This window comes from Artemia sp. Qi Xiang Cuo, chromosome 11 (genome assembly GCF_049724085.1).
Source record: "Artemia sp. Qi Xiang Cuo chromosome 11, ASM4972408v1, whole genome shotgun sequence".
Taxonomy (NCBI): domain Eukaryota; kingdom Metazoa; phylum Arthropoda; class Branchiopoda; order Anostraca; family Artemiidae; genus Artemia; species Artemia sp. Qi Xiang Cuo.
In genome coordinates this window covers 34,809,082-34,829,267 of record NC_142804.1, presented here as the reverse complement: position 1 = coordinate 34,829,267, position 20,186 = coordinate 34,809,082, and the positions used below count along the sequence as shown (strand labels likewise).

Here is a 20,186-nt window from a genome sequence, read left to right as displayed (position 1 = left end):
ACATGGCAACAAATAGTGTCTTTCAATTTACTTCGCTACTTAACTGTGCATAGATTTGAAGTTCCATCCTTCCCCTTCCTCTCCCCAACAGTACTTGAAAGATTCAACTTCATTCCCCAAACCATTCCAGACATATTGAAGCAGTGGTGGATCCAGGGGAGGGGCGAGGGGGCGCGAGCCCCCCTAACATAGTCTAAAGTAGTGTAATCTACTTAATTAACGGAAGTTTGCGTAAAGTAAACTTGCTCCTAACGCAAGTTTATCGGATCAACCTATCCCCCCTCCCCCCAAAAAAAGAAAATCCTGGATCTGCCACTGTATTGAAGGTATACTATTTGACTTAGATACGATGACCTGTATATATATATATAATATAATATCTTTTGATCTATAGCTCCCCCTTACTGAAGTCGAAAATTGATATTCACCTGACCCTCAATTTCTCCCCCCCCACTCAATCACTGCATAAAGGTTTCAACTTGATTCCCTTAGCCATTTCTCAGACACTGCAACTATTTTGATCAATTAGATGTAAAGAACATCTTTTGATTTACTCAGGTACCCACATAGTTTCCACATTATACCCTGGGGATATGTGGGAGCCTGGGACTGGCAAAAAAAACGTCTCTAAGAGCTTTGCTACTAAACCTTATCTGTGAACATTGACTAATGTGCATAATTAAGACCATCACTCCTTACACTGAGAGGGGGGGGGGATTTTACATCCTGGAGGCATACTTATTAAACGTTTCGATGTTTTAAAACAAAATAGGTATCATGAAATTTGACCCAATATTATTAAAATTACTGGCAAACGGTTAGTGGTACTTATGGTGGCAAGTACTTATGGTGGTAATTATCAGAAGGATCATTATATTTGGCCCTTGTCCCGTGGAGTATAGGGGTCATCCTGAGAGGCCTATTTACTGACTATTCTGACTATTTCAAACATCACTATTATTCTATCACGGGAGAGGGTCGATTTCCCTCCAGTCACTTTCGACTCTTAAAAAAAGCCATAGAACTGCCAGTGTCCAATCGAAAGGAGGTGAGCTTTCTCCCAAAAGCACCCATACTGTAGTCAAAATGTATCCTAAGAATAAAGGGAGATTGGCGGGTATAGTCCACCTCTTTCTTTATATCTATATCAAGGATCTCTTATTCAAAGCTAAAAAATAGGCCTAAACAAAGTCATAGGTCCTGAAAACATAGGCCCCAACCTACAGAAAGATCCACTCGTATCCCTTCTTTTGTTTGTGTTTTCTTTTTTCTCCAGTTTTGTTACTCCAGTTTTATTACCATGTTAGTGGGTCAAAAAGATATTATTATTATTATTATCATTATAGTTCTGAATCGATAGCCCATCTCAATATTTGACCCAATAGCATTTCTGTCCTCTTTGGCCCAAATAAGTGTTTCATACCAAAAGATGGTAATTGAATTTTTGCACAACCTAATGGGAGAAATTGCCACTTTTTTGGGACACAATTCCTTTTGTTTCCAAAAAGAATACTTAGAACTTTCTAGTTCTGCTCGAACAAATCTTTTCCTGATATTCTACGAGCAATCTTACCATAAAATAACCCTTGGGGATAAAGCAGACAAATCAAACTTGTCCGTGAATATCCTACTTGGAGAAAAGTACAAGATTTTGTATTTTTGTAGATCCAGGCTTGAAGCATCTCCAAAAGAGTTCTCATATATGCTCAATTGGATTGTTTAAGTCGCTTATTTGAATCTACTATATTCACGCTCTTTTATACCACTTACGTTTTCACGTAATACTGAAATAGTTCTCCAACAAGTATAATATCTTTCAGCGTTCATGACTTATGTCATAAGGAGCACAAAAATATTTCTAAGCAACAAACAGATGAAAAATGGAATGGGTAAGGGAACTATAACCGCCTGCATTTCGTCTACCACTTATTATTCAAAGATATAATATTTTTTTATTTCCAGTCTCAAATTTCGTTGTATTTGGTTATAACGCAATTACTTCGTGTATCGTTTCCTTGTTGATGTAGACACTGGACATTTACGTGTTTCTGACTGAGACAACCTAAACGAAAGTGCATTCAACAAATATTTTACACAAAAACCTAGTCATATGACTCGCGTCTACTAATTTCCCTATAATACCCAAATTTTTAACTTGTCACTTCACACTTCCCTAAGAACTATATTTTTAAATGAAACTTGAGTTTTCAAATTCCCAGGTAGAGTATACATCATATAATTTTTAGTTTTGTTTAAGTTAATTTGATAAAACTCCTCATAAAGCCGCTCACGTTTCACTTGTAAATTTTCCAGACTCAGAGGCAAAAAAAAAAGATTCTTGGGTGCATCCTCAAGCGTAGAGGAGAATAGCTTAGTCATGGTCATTGTTTGACTTTTACTACAGACGTTAACAAAGATTGACGACGTTTCTTTCAGCAATTACAAGACAGAGGTAAAAAGAAAATAACAACAACAGGAAACTTACTCTTTCAGAGCAGCCCGAGTTATCTCTTCAGATAGTCTACAAATTGTGGAACCTCCTTTTGGCTCTTGGGACAAAACATGAAGCAGTAATTGACTAAATATGAAGGTATGCTTTCCATGGCATGCGATTTTCTAGAAAATACAAGAAACCCTACTAGGAAATAATAATTTACATACACATCATCAAAATTAGGTTTTAAGAATATCTTTATAGTCAATCCGTGACCCTGTAATCTCAGACAGAGTCGACCCAGCTCTAAATGGGTACCTGGAGAAATCTGGGGGAAAAACACGGGGAGCGTCGTATGATTTGCCCCCAAACGCGGACCATTGGTCAGCATGCGAAAAACTTTTTTTAAGCTTTTTACAATCAATTCTAAGAACTTAAGCTCAATTAAACTCAGAACCCATGTCAACCAAGGTTTATCTTCTAAACCTGGTCACTAGCGTTACGTAATACCATGCTCTGGAAAGAGCGGAATCTCAGAGCTACTAAAATCTCGCTGTGAATAAGCCAACAGCACGTTATAAATTAATCAATACCAAATAGACACAATGTTCATATGGATGATCTGCCAATTTTTTAATGGGAATAGTATTACCCTGACAAGAAAAAAATCACCCTTCTTTATTCAAAATACCATTATTTTTATATTTCAGTATGAATTTCCAGTTAAATTTCAGGGAGTGTCCCTTAAACAGCTGTTAAAGACATTTTCCCTTCTATCTCATTTCTTATTCACAGATATCGTCAATCAATTGCCGAATATAATCCACAAGTCAAAGAGGAACTCTAAGATACTAGCAAAAGATGCTTGTCTACGATTTGCATACTCGCTCACTACGATCGACAGCTCGGGATTCAGCCTTTGCACACTTGGTACCACAACACCCGATTTTTGGTTTTAGTTTGTATTTTTTTAAATTTAACACCCTATGTTTATTCTAATGGAAAAAAAACTAGTGCGCATAAATTTTCTATTTCTAGCTTGATTAGTTTAGCTGACTTTTCAGTTTAGACACAAAAACGCACAAACATGCTTGAATTTAATAAAAACCAACAATTAAGGCTTAATTTAAATAAGGAAAAAATTTTGATCTAACAAATCTGTATGAAATTCGTAAAATAGTAAATAAGAAGTAGTGCAGACAACCAAAGGCAATATAATGAAGAACTACTTTTTTAAAAATAGTGAAATTTAGATGAAACTAAATGGATATTTCGGGTTAATATCAAAGAACCGTCTTCAGCGAAAACAATTAATAAATATAAAATTAAATTTACACTAAAATGTACGAGAATTAAAAGCAAACAATAAAACCATCCAAACATCATGACTTAAAAGCAAGTTCACCTAGAAACTTGCAAGTTCACTGTCTCAAAAAAATAAGTCCTAGTTAAATTACCTTTTGTTAATAGAAAGACACTGTGGTTGGTCTTCGTCGTTAATTAAGAGGTTTTTTTGCGAGGGCCGAAGGCTCAGCCCGAGATATGCAAGGGCTAAAGGCACAATATTATCAAGGCAAGGGCCAAAGACCCGAGAAAGTAAAAAGAGGATACAAAACTCGTCAATACCACCTGGAGATTATCAAGGCAAGGGCAAAAGACCTGAGCAAGTAAGGAAGGGGACAAATGCCGACAATGCCCACAAAAGTTGGTAATTATGGAAAATAGCCTAAAACCACAAGAAAATGATGTCAGATAGAAACAAAAAATAGACAAATGAAATCACCGTAGGTGAAAAACCCATTTAGGAGAACTACATTTCCTCATCTTGAGTAACAAGGAAAATCCCTTATTCACACGGAAAACAGTGGTATGTCTCCTTTTCTTTCTTCACTGCTAGTGGGACATTGAAACTTCATAAAGATGTTTAATGGCTTTAAAAATAGCTTTCAACATTTGAAAGCTATTTTTTACATTTACATGCTTATTGTATGATTCAAGGTAATATTCAAATAGATGGCGATTTTTGACAAAAAATGTATCTTCTAAACAAGACGATAGCCAAACATCAACACTGTATCTTTTGACAAGACAATGTAGCACACTTATCTTTTCAACAGTCGGTTCTCTGGATTTTGGGGTCATATTCGAGAGAAACCGTTGCCGGATTCTCTGAAAAGTCACCATGTTTCTTCTACAATAAATTAAAAAAGAAAGGTTGATTTTACCATTCAACAAACGTTGGAACATTACTTTAAAAACCGGCCTGGGTAAGAGTGATAGCACTAAAATAAGAAACACTTCTTGACAACAAGTGATTTTTTTTAGAGAAGCTATTATTGACAAAGTGGTATGTCCTTCACTGGGTTACAGCTAAGAAAAACCAACGTCTTTTTTCCTGTGTGTGACATTTTATTCGATCAAGCTTGAGATGAATAATTTTCATTTTTTTTTCAAAAACCGAATCTTATTAAGATCTTTTCTGTAGTATAGACCTATATAGGCTATGCATATACAGATAAAAAAGAGCACTGTATAGCTGACTTACTGCACATTCTTCAAAAATTGAATCTTATTTTCTTGCAATTAAAATAGGACACTATAAATTTTAATCTGCAATCATTGGCTACGCCAATAGCTTTTCTGTAGTATAGACCCATATATGCACGTATAAATAAAAAAAAGAGCAGCATAGCTGACTTACTGCACATTCTTCAATAAGCTTTGACTTTTCATCATCATCACTGCTTTCCAGATACGAAGATATTGAGGTTTTCAGAATCCTGCTAAACACTTCAATTTGCTGAGCTGCAGTAGAAATACTGGTGATTTCACTTTGAAAACCAGCATCAGATATAAGTTTTATAGTGAAATTTAAAATTAAACAGTCGGGATATTCTTCTGCGAGTCGGTATATTAATGATCGCCAAGTTGGATGTCCAATAATTTCAGTTAGCCATGATGGTGTCTATAATTGAAAAAGAAAGAAAAAATCTAGTCGAGATAAAAATCATTTACCCTAGATTGCTTTTAAAACCATTTGCAAAACTTAACCGACATGGCTTAGCCAACAAACAATTAAACCTCGACAAAAAACAAACCTATCATTAAATTCTTGTCTCTTTTCAAACCGCAGACAATGCTTAATCGGCAATGGATCATACGGGAGATTGCAATTATTGACAACAAGAGGAGCTTATGAAGTGTGTGGCAAGTTTATTCTTACCACAATTTTGGTTCCTAGTTGTCTCCCGTGTCAAGATTCATTTCATGACTTCCTAAATTCATTTCTTGACTCAATCCCATGATCGATCCGTTTTTGTTTTTATTTCTCTTTTTTTTAACCACATCAAACAGTGTTTCCTGCTCAAAGAGATAGTGAAATGTTCGAATTAAAGAGGAGTTGGTGCTGTGGTGATGGAGAGTTAAAGAGACGAATTGTACGGGTTTAGATTGGTTGGAGGTAAAACTATGTCAGAATTGAGCCGAGCGGTGATTCATAGGTTAAGTTGAGTGTAAAACTAGTACAGTCGACTCTCAATAACTCGAACCTCGATAACTCAAAGTCCTCGATATCCCGAATTATTTTTAACCCCCTTAGAAAGACCTATCTAAGTCGAAGAAAAAACCAAGCATAACCCGAATATGCGGTTATATATTTTTACCAGTGTAAGTCGAAGTAACCCGAAACGTACCTCTACAACTTGAAATTCAATACCATAAATAAGTCGTCATTTAATTTTTATAATACCTCCAAAAGTCAAATTTATCTCTGTAGGCCTATCTCGAAATTCTTTTAAAGGATATCTGTTGGTCAAAACCCCAGTATGCAGGTTGCAACATATAAACTTTTATATATATTAATTTTGTTTAACATAATTTTGTATCAGATTCTGTTAATGTTCATGTGTCTATTTTCTAGCAAACTAATTTTATTATTAACATTTGAAAGTCAAGTTGTGATATGCCAATCTATAATACACTAATAAAGTTATTCTTAACTTTGTAGTGGCGGTATGGAGTAAATTTAGCAGTTTTATACCCCTGTAACTCGAATTTTCATTTGACTTACCTCTATAACTCGTTACCTTTATAAGTCAAATTTTAGGTAGAGTTGTCTCTGCAACTTGAACAATGCCTAAGTCAAACTATGCGTAACTGGAAGAAAAATCGCTGGTCCGTGAATTTCGAGTTAGCGAGTTGACTGTACTTCATACCTTAGTCCATTTGTAGGATTATTTTTGATAGAAATTCTGAGCATATAGCTTTCAGCTTATCAGAATTACTTTTAAAATTCATTCTTCTCTAAATTAAATCCTAGAAATTAGTTCCTTAATATGTAGTGTTTTCATCTGATCTATTTTGGGGTAGCAAAATTTTCCTGATGTAAAAATCCAAAATTTTAGTTTGAGTTGAGTTTAGCTAGAGTTTAAACCGTTTATGATAAAAGAAGATAAGCTAAGTGTAAGTCTTTTCAGTAATTAAATAAAAAAAAAACAAGTTTTTTAAACTGAAAGTAAGGAGCGACATTAAAACTTAAAACGAACAGAAAGTAGTCCGTATATGAAAGGGGCTTTCCCCTCCTCAACACCTCGCTCTTTAAGCTAAAGTTTTATTGTTATAAAAAATAAAGTTCTGAGACAGTAACACTTTAGCGTAAAGAGCAAGGGGTTGAGGAGGGGAAAGCCCCTTTCATATACGGAATAATTTCAGTTTGTTTTAAGTTTTAATGTCGCTCCTTACTTTCAGTTTAAAAAACTTGTTTTTTTTATTAAATTTCTGATCGTTTTTTAGTTAATGCAGCTTTTATTTTGGCTCACCGCCATTGAATAAGTAAACAAAATTTGCAAAAAAATTTTACTTTTCTTTTGCTAAATGGCTGTCTCTAAATTTGGTTCTGACGTAATTTACAAATTAACTTACGCAACGAACTTCTAGATTCGTATATTTTTCTTCTGGCAAAAAATATGAAGTTGCAGATTTTTGCAAATATGAGCTTGAAACCTGTGTAATAGGGTTTTTTGATACGCTGAATCTAACGGTGTGATTTTCATCGAAGTTCTCTCATTTTCAGGGGATTGTCACCCTCACTTGACATCACCACTCAAATTTTTTCAGGCTTGTACCCTTTGATGAAAAATACTACACTTAATAAAACCTACATATTTAGGATCAGCATTACAAGCCCATTCTTTTGATACATTTATTGACATAAAAATTCCTTTTTTAAAAGTTTCGATTACTATTGAGCCGTATAACTTGTTTTTTTTATTGTTTTTTTTTTATTATGTATATGTTATTACGTATATAAGGGGGTTCTCTCCTTATTCAATACCACGCCCTTTACGTTGAAAGCAAAAAAACTTTTTTATTAACAAAACCCAGAATCACTAACGCCGTTTAATTAGAATAGATATATCTTTTGAAAGCACTAAAAAAAAAAACTATAGCGTAAAGAGCGAGGTATTGACTTGGGGGAGAACCCCCTCATATACATAATGATTTTGTTCGTTTTAAGTTTTAATGCTGCTTCTTACTTTCAGTTGAAAAAACTTGTTTTTTTTTATTTAATTTCTGATCGTGTTTTAAATAATGCTTGGAAATACGGCGCCCCCTTCATAAAAATGTCCCTTACCCCAAAGAAACATCCTCCACGGAAAAATTCTCCCGAATAACCCCCTCCTCCAGCCCCCCCCGCCCGCCAGAAAAAAATCCTTCCTGAAAATGCCTGTATACTTTCCAATAACCAATACAATATGTAAGCAATGGGCAAAGTTCATAACTTGCAGCCCTTCCCCTGGGAACTGTGGGGGATTAAGTCATCCTAAAAGACATATTTATTAGATTTTCGACTATGCTGAAAAAAATGGCTATCTCAAAATTTTAATTAGGTGACTTTGGGAAAAAAATGAGCGTGGGAAGGGGCCTAGTTGCCCTCCATTTTTTTGGTCATTTAAAAAGGGCACTAGAACTTTTAATTTCCGTTCCAATGAGCCCTCCTACGATATTCTAAGACCACTGGGTCAATACGATCACCCCTGGGGGAAAGAGAAAAAAAAAAAAAACACGCATCCGTGTTCTTTCTTCTGGCAAAAAATGGAAAATTCCACATTTTTGTAGATAGGAGCTTGAAACCTCTACAGCAGGGTTCTCTGACACGCTGAATATGATGGTGTGATTTTCATTACGGTTCTATGACGTTTAGGGGATCTTTCCCCCTTTTTTTGAAAATCAGCCAAATTTTCTCAGGCGCGTAACTTTTGATGGGTAAGATTAAACTTGATGAAACTTATATACTTTAAATAAGAATTGAAATCTGATTCTTTTGATGTATCTATTGGTATCAAAATTTCGTTTTTTAGAGTTTCGGTTACTATTGAGCCGGGTCGCTCCTTACTTACAGTTCGTTACCACGAACCGTTTGAAAAGCAATAGAAAAACGACTAAAAACAGAATTCGATAAGATTTAGAGAAAATACAAATTTCAAACATTATGTTTTTTTATTTGTCATAACGTTTTTAATTTGTCATAATTGAAACAACCACTATTTTGAATAAAGCACATTTGTCATTATAAATTGGATTTCGCTATTTTAAAAGTTAGATTTTCTTTTGATACCAATTCATTTAAAAAGCAAAAAATCAGTCCTTAAATAAAACTTTTGAAAGATGAATTGACATATTTTGAAACAACCTTTTTAGTTTGCTAAAGCGAATTCTTTAAATTAGCGAATCAACAAAGGATTCACTTCATTTAACATACATTAAGAACGAGGGGATTTAAAAAAAAGATAAGTTTATAGTAATTTGTAGTAGATTCTACAAAAGTTACAAATACATGAACCTAAATTAATTAAACTCCCAGTTAAAAAACAATTTGGAAGTTTGAGCCTTCTCTAAATTTTAAATGATTATAAATTTATATATATATATATATATATATATATATATATATATATATATATATATATATATATATATATATATATATATATATATATATATATATATATATATATATATATATATATATATATATATATATATATATATATATATATATATATATATATATATATTCAGCAAAGTCAGCAATCTAAAACTCCTAGGAGGAAGTCTCATTGACTGCAGCAAAGTGACTACAAAATTTCCAATGGATCTGGGTGACATACACATTAGCTCTAAAAATCTCCCTTTGTCCGTCGACCTAAGATACATGCTACACAAGTTAAAAGAAGGTCTGAGATTATTGCAATTACCGGAAAGGGAGGGTAAGTTTGTGAAAATAACTATCCTCACGTTCCATTTGACCGTAATTACACCATAAGCCACCGGCCTGTCGCTAGGTCTTATAAATATGATTTAAACAAGGAACTGTCTTTGTGCTGAAAAAGAGTGGGGAGGTCGGGAGGGTGTTGGATTAAAATATGTCCGTCAAGAATAGGTCCTTTCCTTAGGGTACCTATGTCCCTTGGGGCTTTGTCGTCATGTTGTCCGTGAAGCATTTTCGGAAATTTCCATCTTTCTGATTGAGTAAAAATGGCTATGTGGAACCATACATTGGGCGGCTAGGGGCTCCAAAAAGGCAGAATAGAACATGCGGTAGGGCTTTAAAGGCATTTGTATAATTCTAGTACGAAGAGGATTTAAGTCAACAGTGAGGTGTCATTTTGTAGAAAATTGCACCATCAAACTTAACATATCTGGGAGCTTTAAGGGAAAGGTTTCAAGCCTCTATCTGAAAACTACAAAACGATTTTTATTCACAGGCTTATTTTTTAGCTAAATATCACATATTCACGACCCCCCCCCCCCCACACACACACCCTCACAGTCCACAAACTACTAAAGGTAACGAAAATGAAACATGATTGTTTCGGATGAAACTTAGACAGCCACGTATATCTAAAAAAAATTAGGAAATTTGAGAGTCCAATTTTTAACAAAAAATCCTCCATACGAAATGAGGCTATGCAGTTTTTTGTAGTAGTAGTTGCCAAATTTAAAAAAAGTAACGTGGGTGAAAAATCGTCAAAAAAAAACAAACTAAATCAAATAGCATCAAACAAACTAAGAAGTTGTGGTTGTCTTTAAGAAGAGATGGTTGGTGTTTCAATCTTCACGGATAAAAAGTATCGCAAAATTCATCTGCTTATCTTATTTAAGCGCACGAAACAACAAGTCAAAACTGACGAGATATGACTGAATTCCCAAACTCTACAGTTTTATAACGACCAGAAGAAAAACCTTGGAAAAACTTGGTTTTTAGGTAAAAATGCAACTAAGATGGATCAAAAGGGGCAAAATTGCTTTTGCTTTGGTGTTCTTGGTACTTTAAACTTGGTACTTTAGTGCTCTTGGTACTCAAGGCTATCTGATCCGTCATTATGCTTTTTATAAACATAGAATTTAGTTGATAGGGATTAAATATCCTCTGGAAAAGATACTCAAACCTCTCTGGTTAACAGTAAGATGAGAGCAGCTCTCAATAATAATAATAAAAACCCTAATCATGGTTGCAGCGGTAGCTGCAACCTAGTAAAGAGCGAACAACAGCCCATAGTAACCAAAAGTTAAAAACACGTTTTAAAAAAAAAACTACCCAGTAAGAAAAACTGCCGTACTACACTGATTTAGGAATGGTAATTTTCATTTTATTTCATATTAAAAGTAAAAGTTTATTGGGAAAGGAAATTTATGGTGATTTCGGCGAAAGCCTGAAACCCCTTGAAAATTACGTCAGATCAAAATGAAAAGTGCACCATTGCAATCAGTATGATCAAAAACCTTGTTCAGGAACATTACAGTCCCTCTCCTTGAACAACAAGGAAAATCGCTTTTTTTGCATGGGTAGCACTGATCTGTCTCCCTTTTTTTCAGCAGGCCTAACGGGTTACCAGAACACCATAGAGATGCTTAATGGCTCATTCGAAAGCTATTTCTTATATCTACGTGCTTTTTATAAATTCTGCAAGTACCATATGGCACAAACAATGACACTTTTTGTGTCATTTCTCACGGGGTGGCGCTATCAGGCTACCAGAATATCGTAAACATATTTTTGACAGTTTATAGAAAAGGAATTGTTCATGTCTATGTTCTTCCTATGACTTACACTATCTGCAAGTTTCGAATTGTATTAGGAACAGCACTTCTGGTGCCATGTTTAAAGTGGAGGTATTGGGGCTCTTGGTCTACAAGAACTTATCAGATCGATGTTTAATGGCTCATTCGAAACCTTTTGCTCATTTCTACGTGCTTTTTATTAATTCTACCCTTCGTAAGTGCGATATAGCACTGAAAATAACACTTTTGATGCCACTCCTTAAGTGAAAAAGCTCTGGAGTACGAAACAAGTACTGTTGTAATAGTTATGTTCCAGAACCCTTAAATGGAGGTTTACAAGAACCCCTCCCGTACATTCCCCCTCCCAGCCCCCTTAGTAAATTCCATAGATCGTCTGCTTACCAGTAATCTACTGCAACGTTAGCAGACTACCACACTATACATGTTTAATGGCTCAATTAAAATCTATTGCTTGTATTTACTTGGTTTTTACAAATTCTACCATGTATTAGATTTCACAGATGTCAATGTTAGCTAGTTTCTTGGGACAATTTATAATGAACTCTTTGTCATGGTTGAAGCAATAGCTACAACCTAGTAAAGAGCGAACCAGAGCCCATAGTAACTGAAAGTTAAATAAGTTAAAACGGTCTTATTTCTTCTTTTTCCAGGCCTAGCGGGTTACTAGAACATCATAGAGCGATGCTTAAAAGCTCATTCAAAAGATGTTTCTCATATGTACGTGGTTTATATGAATTCCACCATCTGAAAGTGCCATATGGCACAAAAAAGGCACCTTTAATGCCATTTCCCAAGGAGTGGGGCTAGCGGGCTACCAGAACATAGTAGATAAATTTTTGATAGGTCATATAAAAAAATATTGCTCATATCTATGTTCTTCCTATAAATTCCACCATCTGCAAGTTTCAAATGACATTAAAAACGGCACTTTTGGTGTCATGTCTCAAGTGGAAAAGCTGGGGCTAGTGGGCTACCAGAACTTTTTAGCGTCATTTTTAATAGCTCATTTGAAAACTGTTTCTCACATCTACGTGCTTTTTATCAATTCTACCATTCGTAAGTGAGATATAACACTGGAAACAACACTTTTGATGCCAGTTCTTAAGTTAAAAATCTTGAAAGCATAAAACAGTGTTATTCAAATAATTATGGTCCAAAACCCTTAACTGGATGTTTGCAAGAACACCTCTCGCATGTTCCTCCTCCAGGCCCCCTTAATAAGCTACGCAATTAAAGTTCCACAAACACCAATATTTTAAATTAGATTATTAGAGGCGTGGTTCTGTTATTACAGCGCTGGACTTCAAATTAGATTGTCATGCGTTCATGCGATTCTTGCTTGGATTTTTTTTCAATCATGGTTTGTCCCTTCTTATGATTCCTTTTCACATAATTCTATATTTTTAGAAATGTGAGGCACTAATTTTTAAAAGCACGGAAGGCTAATTTTAAACCTATTACTCATATCTATGTGCTTTTTATCAATTTTACTATCCATAACTGCCATATAGGACTAAAAACGGCACTTTTGGTGCCGCTTCTTAAGTGGAAGAGTTTGGAACCATAAAACAGTACCATTGCAATAATTGCTGTCCAAAGTCCATAATTTGAGGTTTATAAGAACCTCTCACGTTTACTCCACATCCAAACCCTCTTAGTAAGTTTTATAAATCCCCTACTAATCTTAAAAGTAAAAGATTATTGCAAAAAAAATTAACTAAAAGTAAAAACTTTTCAACTAAAAATTTATCAAAAATTAAGCTTGAATGATCAACAGTTTCGAATTGAACCTTCAAACTGCACTCTGCGATGAAGCCTGTGTGCTAGTTCTGACGACGGTAATTGAGGGGATGGGACGTCCTTTCTAGAGTCCTTTCTGTAGTAATTTCTAAGGGTATCTTATCTCCCCTAGATCGTTGATAATCCGAAATTATATTAAAAAATAAGTTTTCAACTGAAAATAAGGAGTGACATTGAAATTAAAACGAACAGAAATTATTCCTTATAAATAAAAAAAATGGCGGCGTTGTTTCTACAGCAAATCATAGGCAGAACGGTTGCGCTGCCTAAGTAAAGAACGATGTTGGCACAATGTATTATTTTTTTTGCCAGGGCACTTCGTATCGAAGAATTTGTCGTAGAAACTTCGAAAAGGGCTAATTTGATTGGAAATTGGAATGGCTAGTGCCATTTTTAATAGCCGAAAGTGATTAGAAGGCAACTAACACCCCTTCCACGCCCACCATTTGCCCAAACACATCCAATCAAAATTTTGAGATAGCCATTTTGTTCAGCGTAGTTGATTTCCCGATAGAAATTATGTTTTTGAGGACACTCCCCCCACAACCCTCAGGGCAAGGGTTGTAAGTTATGCCCTGGGGGCATATATAGTTTTTTTAATATAGAAAGCGTTGTCGTAGAAACTTTAAAAAACGCTCATTCGATTGGAAGTTCAAAGGGCTAGTGCCCTTTTTAATAGTCGAAAGTGATTGGATAGCAACTAACCCGCCTCTCATGCCCACCTTTTCGTCAAACACATCCAATCAAAATTTTGAGATAGCCGTTTTGTTCAACGTAGTTAAAAGTTCTGGAAACTACGTCTTTGAGGATGACAAACCCCCCACAACCATCAGGGCAAGGGTTGTAATTTATGCCCCGGGGGCATATAAGGTTTTTATCCTTACATGCCCCTTTATTCTTGTAAGGTTTTTATATTTAATAGTCGAAATTGATTGGAGGGCAACTAACACCCCTTCCACGCCCAACATGTCCCCAAACACATCCACTCAAAATTTTTAGATAGCAATTTTGTTCAACGCAGTTGAAAGGTCTGGAAATTGTATGTTTGAGCAAGAAACTCCCCATCTAAGGTTTTTATAGAAAGCGTTGTCGTAAAAACTTGAAAAAAGGGCTCATTCAATTGGAATTTCAAAGGGCTAGTGCCCTTTAGCACTAGCCCTTGGGCAATTTTGACTATTTTAAAGCGTTGTCGTAAAACCTTCAACAAAAGCTAATTTGATTGGAAATTAAAAGGGCTAGTGCCCTTTTTAATAGTCGAAAATGATTGGAAGTCAACTTGCACCCCTGCCATGCCCACCATTTCCCCAAATATATCCAATCAAAATTTTGAGATAGCCATTTTGTTCAGCGTAGTTGATTTCCAGATAGAAATTATGTTTCTAAAGAGGACACTCCCCACAGAGTCCTCAAGGCAAGGGTAGTAAGTTATGCTATGGGGCATATAAGGTTTTTTATAGAAAGCGTTGTCGTAGAAACTTCAAAAAAGGCTCATTCGATTGGAAATCCAAAGGGCTAGTGCCCTTTTTAATAGTCGAATGTGATTGGAGGGTAACTAAACCCCCTGTCACGCCCACCTTTTCCCAAAACACATCCAATCAAAATTGTGAGATAGCTATTTTGTTCAAAGTAGCTGAAAGTTCTAGAAACAAGGTCTTTGAGGATGACAACCCCTCCCCCCAAAGCCCTCAGGGTAAGGGTTGTAAGTTATGCCCAGGGGGCATATAAGGTCTTTTTATAGAAAGCGTTGTCATAGAAACTTCAAAAAGGGCTCATTCGATTGTAAACTGAAACGGCTAGTGCCCTTTTTAATCGTCGAAAGTGATTGGAGGGTAATTAACACCCCTTCCATGCCCACCATTTCCCCAAACCCATCCAGTCAAAATTTTGATTTAGCTATTTTGTTCAACTCAGTTGAAAAGTCCTGAAATTACATCTTTGAGCAGGACTCCCCCCAGAGCCCTCAGGGCAAGGGTTGTTAGTTATGCCCTGGGAGCATATAAGGTTTTTATAGAAAGCGATATTGTAAAAACTTCAAAAAGGGCTCATTTGATTGGAAATTGAAAGGGCTAGTGCCTTTTTTAACAGTTAAAAGTAATTGGAGGGCAACTAGCCCCCCTCTTAGGCCCACCATTTCCCCAAACACATGCAATCAAAATATTGAGATATCCATTTAGTTTAACGTAGTTAAAAGTTCTGGAAATTAGGTCTTTGAGGATGATAACCCCCTCAGAGCCCTCAGGGCGAGATTGTAAGTTATGCCACGGGGGCATATAAGATTTTTATAGAAAGTGTTGTCGTAGAAACGTCAAAAAAACCACATTCGATTGGAAATTGAAAGGGCTAGTACCCTTTTTAATAGTCAAAAGTGATTGGAGAGCAACTAATCCCCCTCTCGCGCCCACTATTTCCCCAAACATATCCGATTAAAATTTTGAGATAGGTATTTTCTTCAACGTAGTTGAAAGTTATGGATACTGTGTCTTTGAGGATGACAAAGCCCCCAAATCCCTCAGGACAAGGGTTCTAAATTATGCCCTGGGGGCATATAAGGTTTTTTATAGAAAGGGTTTTCGCAGAAACTTCAAAAAGAGCTCTTTTGATTGGAAATTGAAGGGCTAGTGCCCTTTTTAATAGTCGAAAGTGATTGGAGGGCGACTAACACACCTCTCAAGCCCACTATTTCCCCGAACGCATCCAATCAAAATTTTGTGATAGCTATTTTGTTCAACGTAGTTGAAACTTCTGGATATTATGTCTTTGAGGATGATAAACCCCCCACACCCCTCAGGAAAAGGGTTGTAAGCTATGCCCTGGGGGCATATAAAGTTTAATATAGAGCGTTGTCACAGAAACTTCAAAAAGCGTTCGTTAAATTGGAAATTGAAAGGGCTAGTGCCCTTTTTAATAGTCAAAAGTGATTGGAGGAAAACTAACACCCTTCTCACGCCCACCAGTTCCCCAGACACATGCAATCAAATTATTGAGACATACATTTGGTTCAACGTAGTTGAAAAGTCCGGAAATTATGTCTTTAAGGATGATAATCCCCCCACAGCCCTCAGCGCAAGGGTTGTAAGTTATGCCCTGGGGGAATATAAGGTTTTCATGGAAAGCATTGTTGTATAAGCTTCAAAAAAAAGCTCATTTGAGTGGAAATTGAAAGGGCTAGTACCCTTTTTAATAGACTAAAGTGATTGGAGAGCAACTAATCCTCCTCTCGCGCCAACCATTTCCCCAAACACATCCATTTAAAATTTTGGGATAGGTATTTTCTTCAACGTAGTTGAAAGCTCTGGAAATTGTGTCTTTGAGGATGACAAACCCCCCAAACCCTCAGGGCAATGGTTGTAAGTCATGCCCTGGGGGCATATAAGGTTTTTTATAGAAAGCGTTTTCGTAGAAACTTCAAAAAGGGCTCATTGGATTGGAAATAGAAATGGCTACTGCTCTTTTAAATAGTCGAAAGTAATTGGAGAGCGACTAACCCCCCTCTCAGGCCCACCATTTCCCCAAATACATCCAATCAAAATTTTGAGATCGCCATTTTATTCAATGTAGTTGAAAGTTCTGGAAATTAGGTCTTTGAGGATGACAACCCCCCTCCCCCCGCCCCACAGCCTTGAAGGCAATGGTTCTAAGTTATGCCCTCGGGGCATATAAGGTTTTTTTAATAGAAAATGTTATCAAAGAAACTTCAAAAAGAGCTCATTCAATTCGAAACTGAAAGGGCTAGTACCCGTTTTAATAGGCTAGTCGAAACTGATTGGAGGGCAACTAACCCCCCTCTCACGCCCATCATTCCTCCAAACACATCCAATCAAAATTTTGAGATAGCCATTTTTTCAACGTAGTTGAAAGTTCTGGATATTATGTCTTTGAGGATGATAAATCCCCACACCCCTCAGGTCAAGGGTTGCAAGTTATACCCATGGGGCATATAAAACTTTTAGAGAGCGTTGTCATAGAAACTTCGAAAATGGCTGATTCAGTGGAAATTGAAAGGGCTAGTGCCCTTTTTAATAGTCAAAAGTGATTGGAGGAAAACTAACACCCCTCCTACTCCCACCATTTCCCCAAATACATCCAATCACAATTTTGAGATAGCCATTATGTTTTTTTTTCTTTTGTTTTTCCCTTACTCCGGCATGTTTTTGTTTTATTGGTGGGCTAAAATAAACTATCTATCTATCTATCTATTATGTTCAACGTAGTTGAAAAGTCCGGAAATTATGTCTTTAAGGATGACAATCCCCCCACAGCCCTCAACGCAAGGGTTGGAGTTATGCCTAAGGGGGCATATAAGAAAACATTCTTCCTGAAACTTCAAAGAGGGCTCATTCGGTTGGAAATTGAGAGGACTAGTGCCTTTTTTATTAGTCGAAAGTGATGAGAGGGCAAATACCCCCCCCCCCCCTAACGCCTATCATTTCCCCAAACACTTCCAATCAAAATTTTGATATAGCCATTTTGTTCAGCCTATTAGAAAGGTCTGGAAATTCTTTTAAATGTTTTCACTTTTATAACTTTAAGAAATCAAAAATTAATTATAATTTTATGGAATAAATATAAGCACATGTGTATTAATCTAACAATGCGCATTTTCTTCAGTAGATTCATTTGAATTTTTGTCAGTAAAGTAACAATTATAAATTAGCTTTTAGAAATTATAGGGCTTAGAATCCTATTCAGATGAATTTCTGCTCGTTTTGAGTTTGGATAATTTTAATTTATGTTTGTTTTGGCTTTCTTTTATTTATTAATAATGATTTGTGGTATTTGTATGCTTAGTAGATTATTTGATTCTATTTTTTTCATTTTTGGTTTAATGGAGTTCTTTCCTTTTTCTTGAAAAACTTATTTTGTGCAAAATTTTTTGTTGATTAAACTTAATCAAAAGCGAGCAAAGATTAATTTTAAAAAAAAGTTTTCCGAGGGAAGTAAAGAGCGAAGTTGAAACTTAAACGGGCAAAAATTATTACTTCACAGCCTATCTAACATATATCAATAAAACTAGTACAAATAAACCAACTAATTATGTTTCCCTATGTTTCTAGGCTTATTGAAAACTAGCGCTTTACTGAAAACACAAAATAATATAGGAGTTTTGGTACAGTAAAAGCAAACCAATTAAGGACACTTTTTACGAAAAAAATGAAGTATTTTGGGATTGTTGCTTTATATATTTTTTTCTTTTAATTTGGAGTCACTTCTGCACAATGGCTCAGATCAATGACTGGCTCTCGTTTTGATTCTGAGAAGGACATGTCAAGATTAGTTTGTAGACAAGTTCGAAGTAAAGCCATCTTGATAGTATTAGGACTATCTAGGACTATACTAGCTTTAGAATTTGTATCATAGCTTGAAATTTACTGTTGTATAGAGAGAAATAACTGAATTTCCAGAGTTCATATTATATCTTATTTGATCTTCATTTCAAGTAATACTTAAAGCATATTTCTAGCAATTTAAGATTGTATATTATTCACTATTGGTATTATAGCTGGCGAAATCAAAATGCTACCTGATACATCAATTCAATATTCCTGTATACTGAAATTTACTGATGTCACAACTGGTGTAAGACAATAAAAAACTTTAAAGATTAGCTTATTGTTGTCAGGCTAAATATTCACTTTTGACTCCCAAATCCATATTCCTGTTTTTTATACTTGACTTTTGTGTTTTCAGTAAAGCGCTAGTTTTCTATAATCCTAGAAACGTAGGGAAATATAATTAGATGTTTGAGCCTAAAATTTTAAACGACTAATAGACTCAACAAGCATCATCAATAGAGGTGTTAATTCCTGAAAACTTAGCAATGGGGCAAATGATTTTCTAAATCTAGGAGGGGCAGCAATCGTTTTTCAGTAAAAACACAAAAAAAAATTCATTTTTCAATGAAACTACTAAAAACAAAGTTATTTTTCGAAATCTGAACATTTATCAGAAAATTTCATTTCTGTACCAGCCTATTCTTGTTAATATTTTCTTTGTTTTTTGGATGCAATCTTCCAGTGGATAAGCTAGAATATTTGCAATTAGTTGGTGAAACACTAAAAAAAGAGAAGAAAATCAAGATAGGACAAGAAATCAATTCTATTTTTTCTGCCAAAGTGGCAATATGAAAAAACACGAGTCATTCGGGAAATAACAGAGTAGTATGATTTCCTCCTTGCGTGTTAGCATCTGAATGCCTACTTACGCTACCATTTGGGAAATCTCAAAAGGATAATCTCACCTCCCCGTCCTCAGAAAAAATCTTGTCGGCTTTCTTCGGATCAAAACTCTTAAGAACAAGCTCCTTCATATGATTTTCAACCATGCTTTGAACATCAGCAATATTAGTCCCAGCTAAAATGAGCCATTCAGCCATTAGGTTAGCCATCTGGGCAGTTGCCATATAATTCCTTGAAAGCAAATCTATGACCTGTTCAGGATCACCACCAGCTATGAAATATCTGCAATGACAATATTGATCAAACACTACTTGAAAAAAAAAAACTATTTCCTCTTAGATTCCATGAGGTCCCAGGGAGCTGCTGTTGAGTTGCCAAGTGAACAATTTTTTAGCCCTCTACTTTTTTTGGTTATTGTAAATAAGTTGGCAAAGGATAAGTCAGATCACTTTAAGTTCGTTTATGATTTATCAGTGCTGGAGTTGGATGAAAAGAGCGTTTCATATGAGGCAGATAGAATCATGGCGGGTTTATCACGCCAAGCAAAAGGGCAAAATGGTCAGCAATCATGAAGAATTACTCGCATTAACATTTTCTTTTCTGGGGAGCAACTCATCTCTTGCTTTACAGAATGTTTCAGCTCGCAACATTGCAGAGATCAAACTTTTAGCAATATATCTCACAGATGACCT

General features: G+C 35.5%; 1 protein-coding gene across 1 annotated transcript in view; it reads right to left on the bottom strand.

The window, feature by feature from the left end:
• Positions 1–19,772, bottom strand: part of TH1 (negative elongation factor complex member TH1) — a 64,981-nt gene extending 45,209 nt beyond the window's left edge. Inside the window, exons 1-3 of the mRNA XM_089097199.1 lie at positions 19,557–19,772; positions 5,136–5,399; positions 2,486–2,616 (exon numbers count right to left, since the gene is read on the bottom strand). Coding sequence (XP_088953325.1) covers positions 2,486–2,616; positions 5,136–5,399; positions 19,557–19,718 — 557 coding nt within the window. The 5' untranslated portion in view covers positions 19,719–19,772. The remainder of the gene's footprint in view (positions 1–2,485; positions 2,617–5,135; positions 5,400–19,556) is intronic.
• Positions 19,773–20,186: the final 414 nt, after the last annotated feature.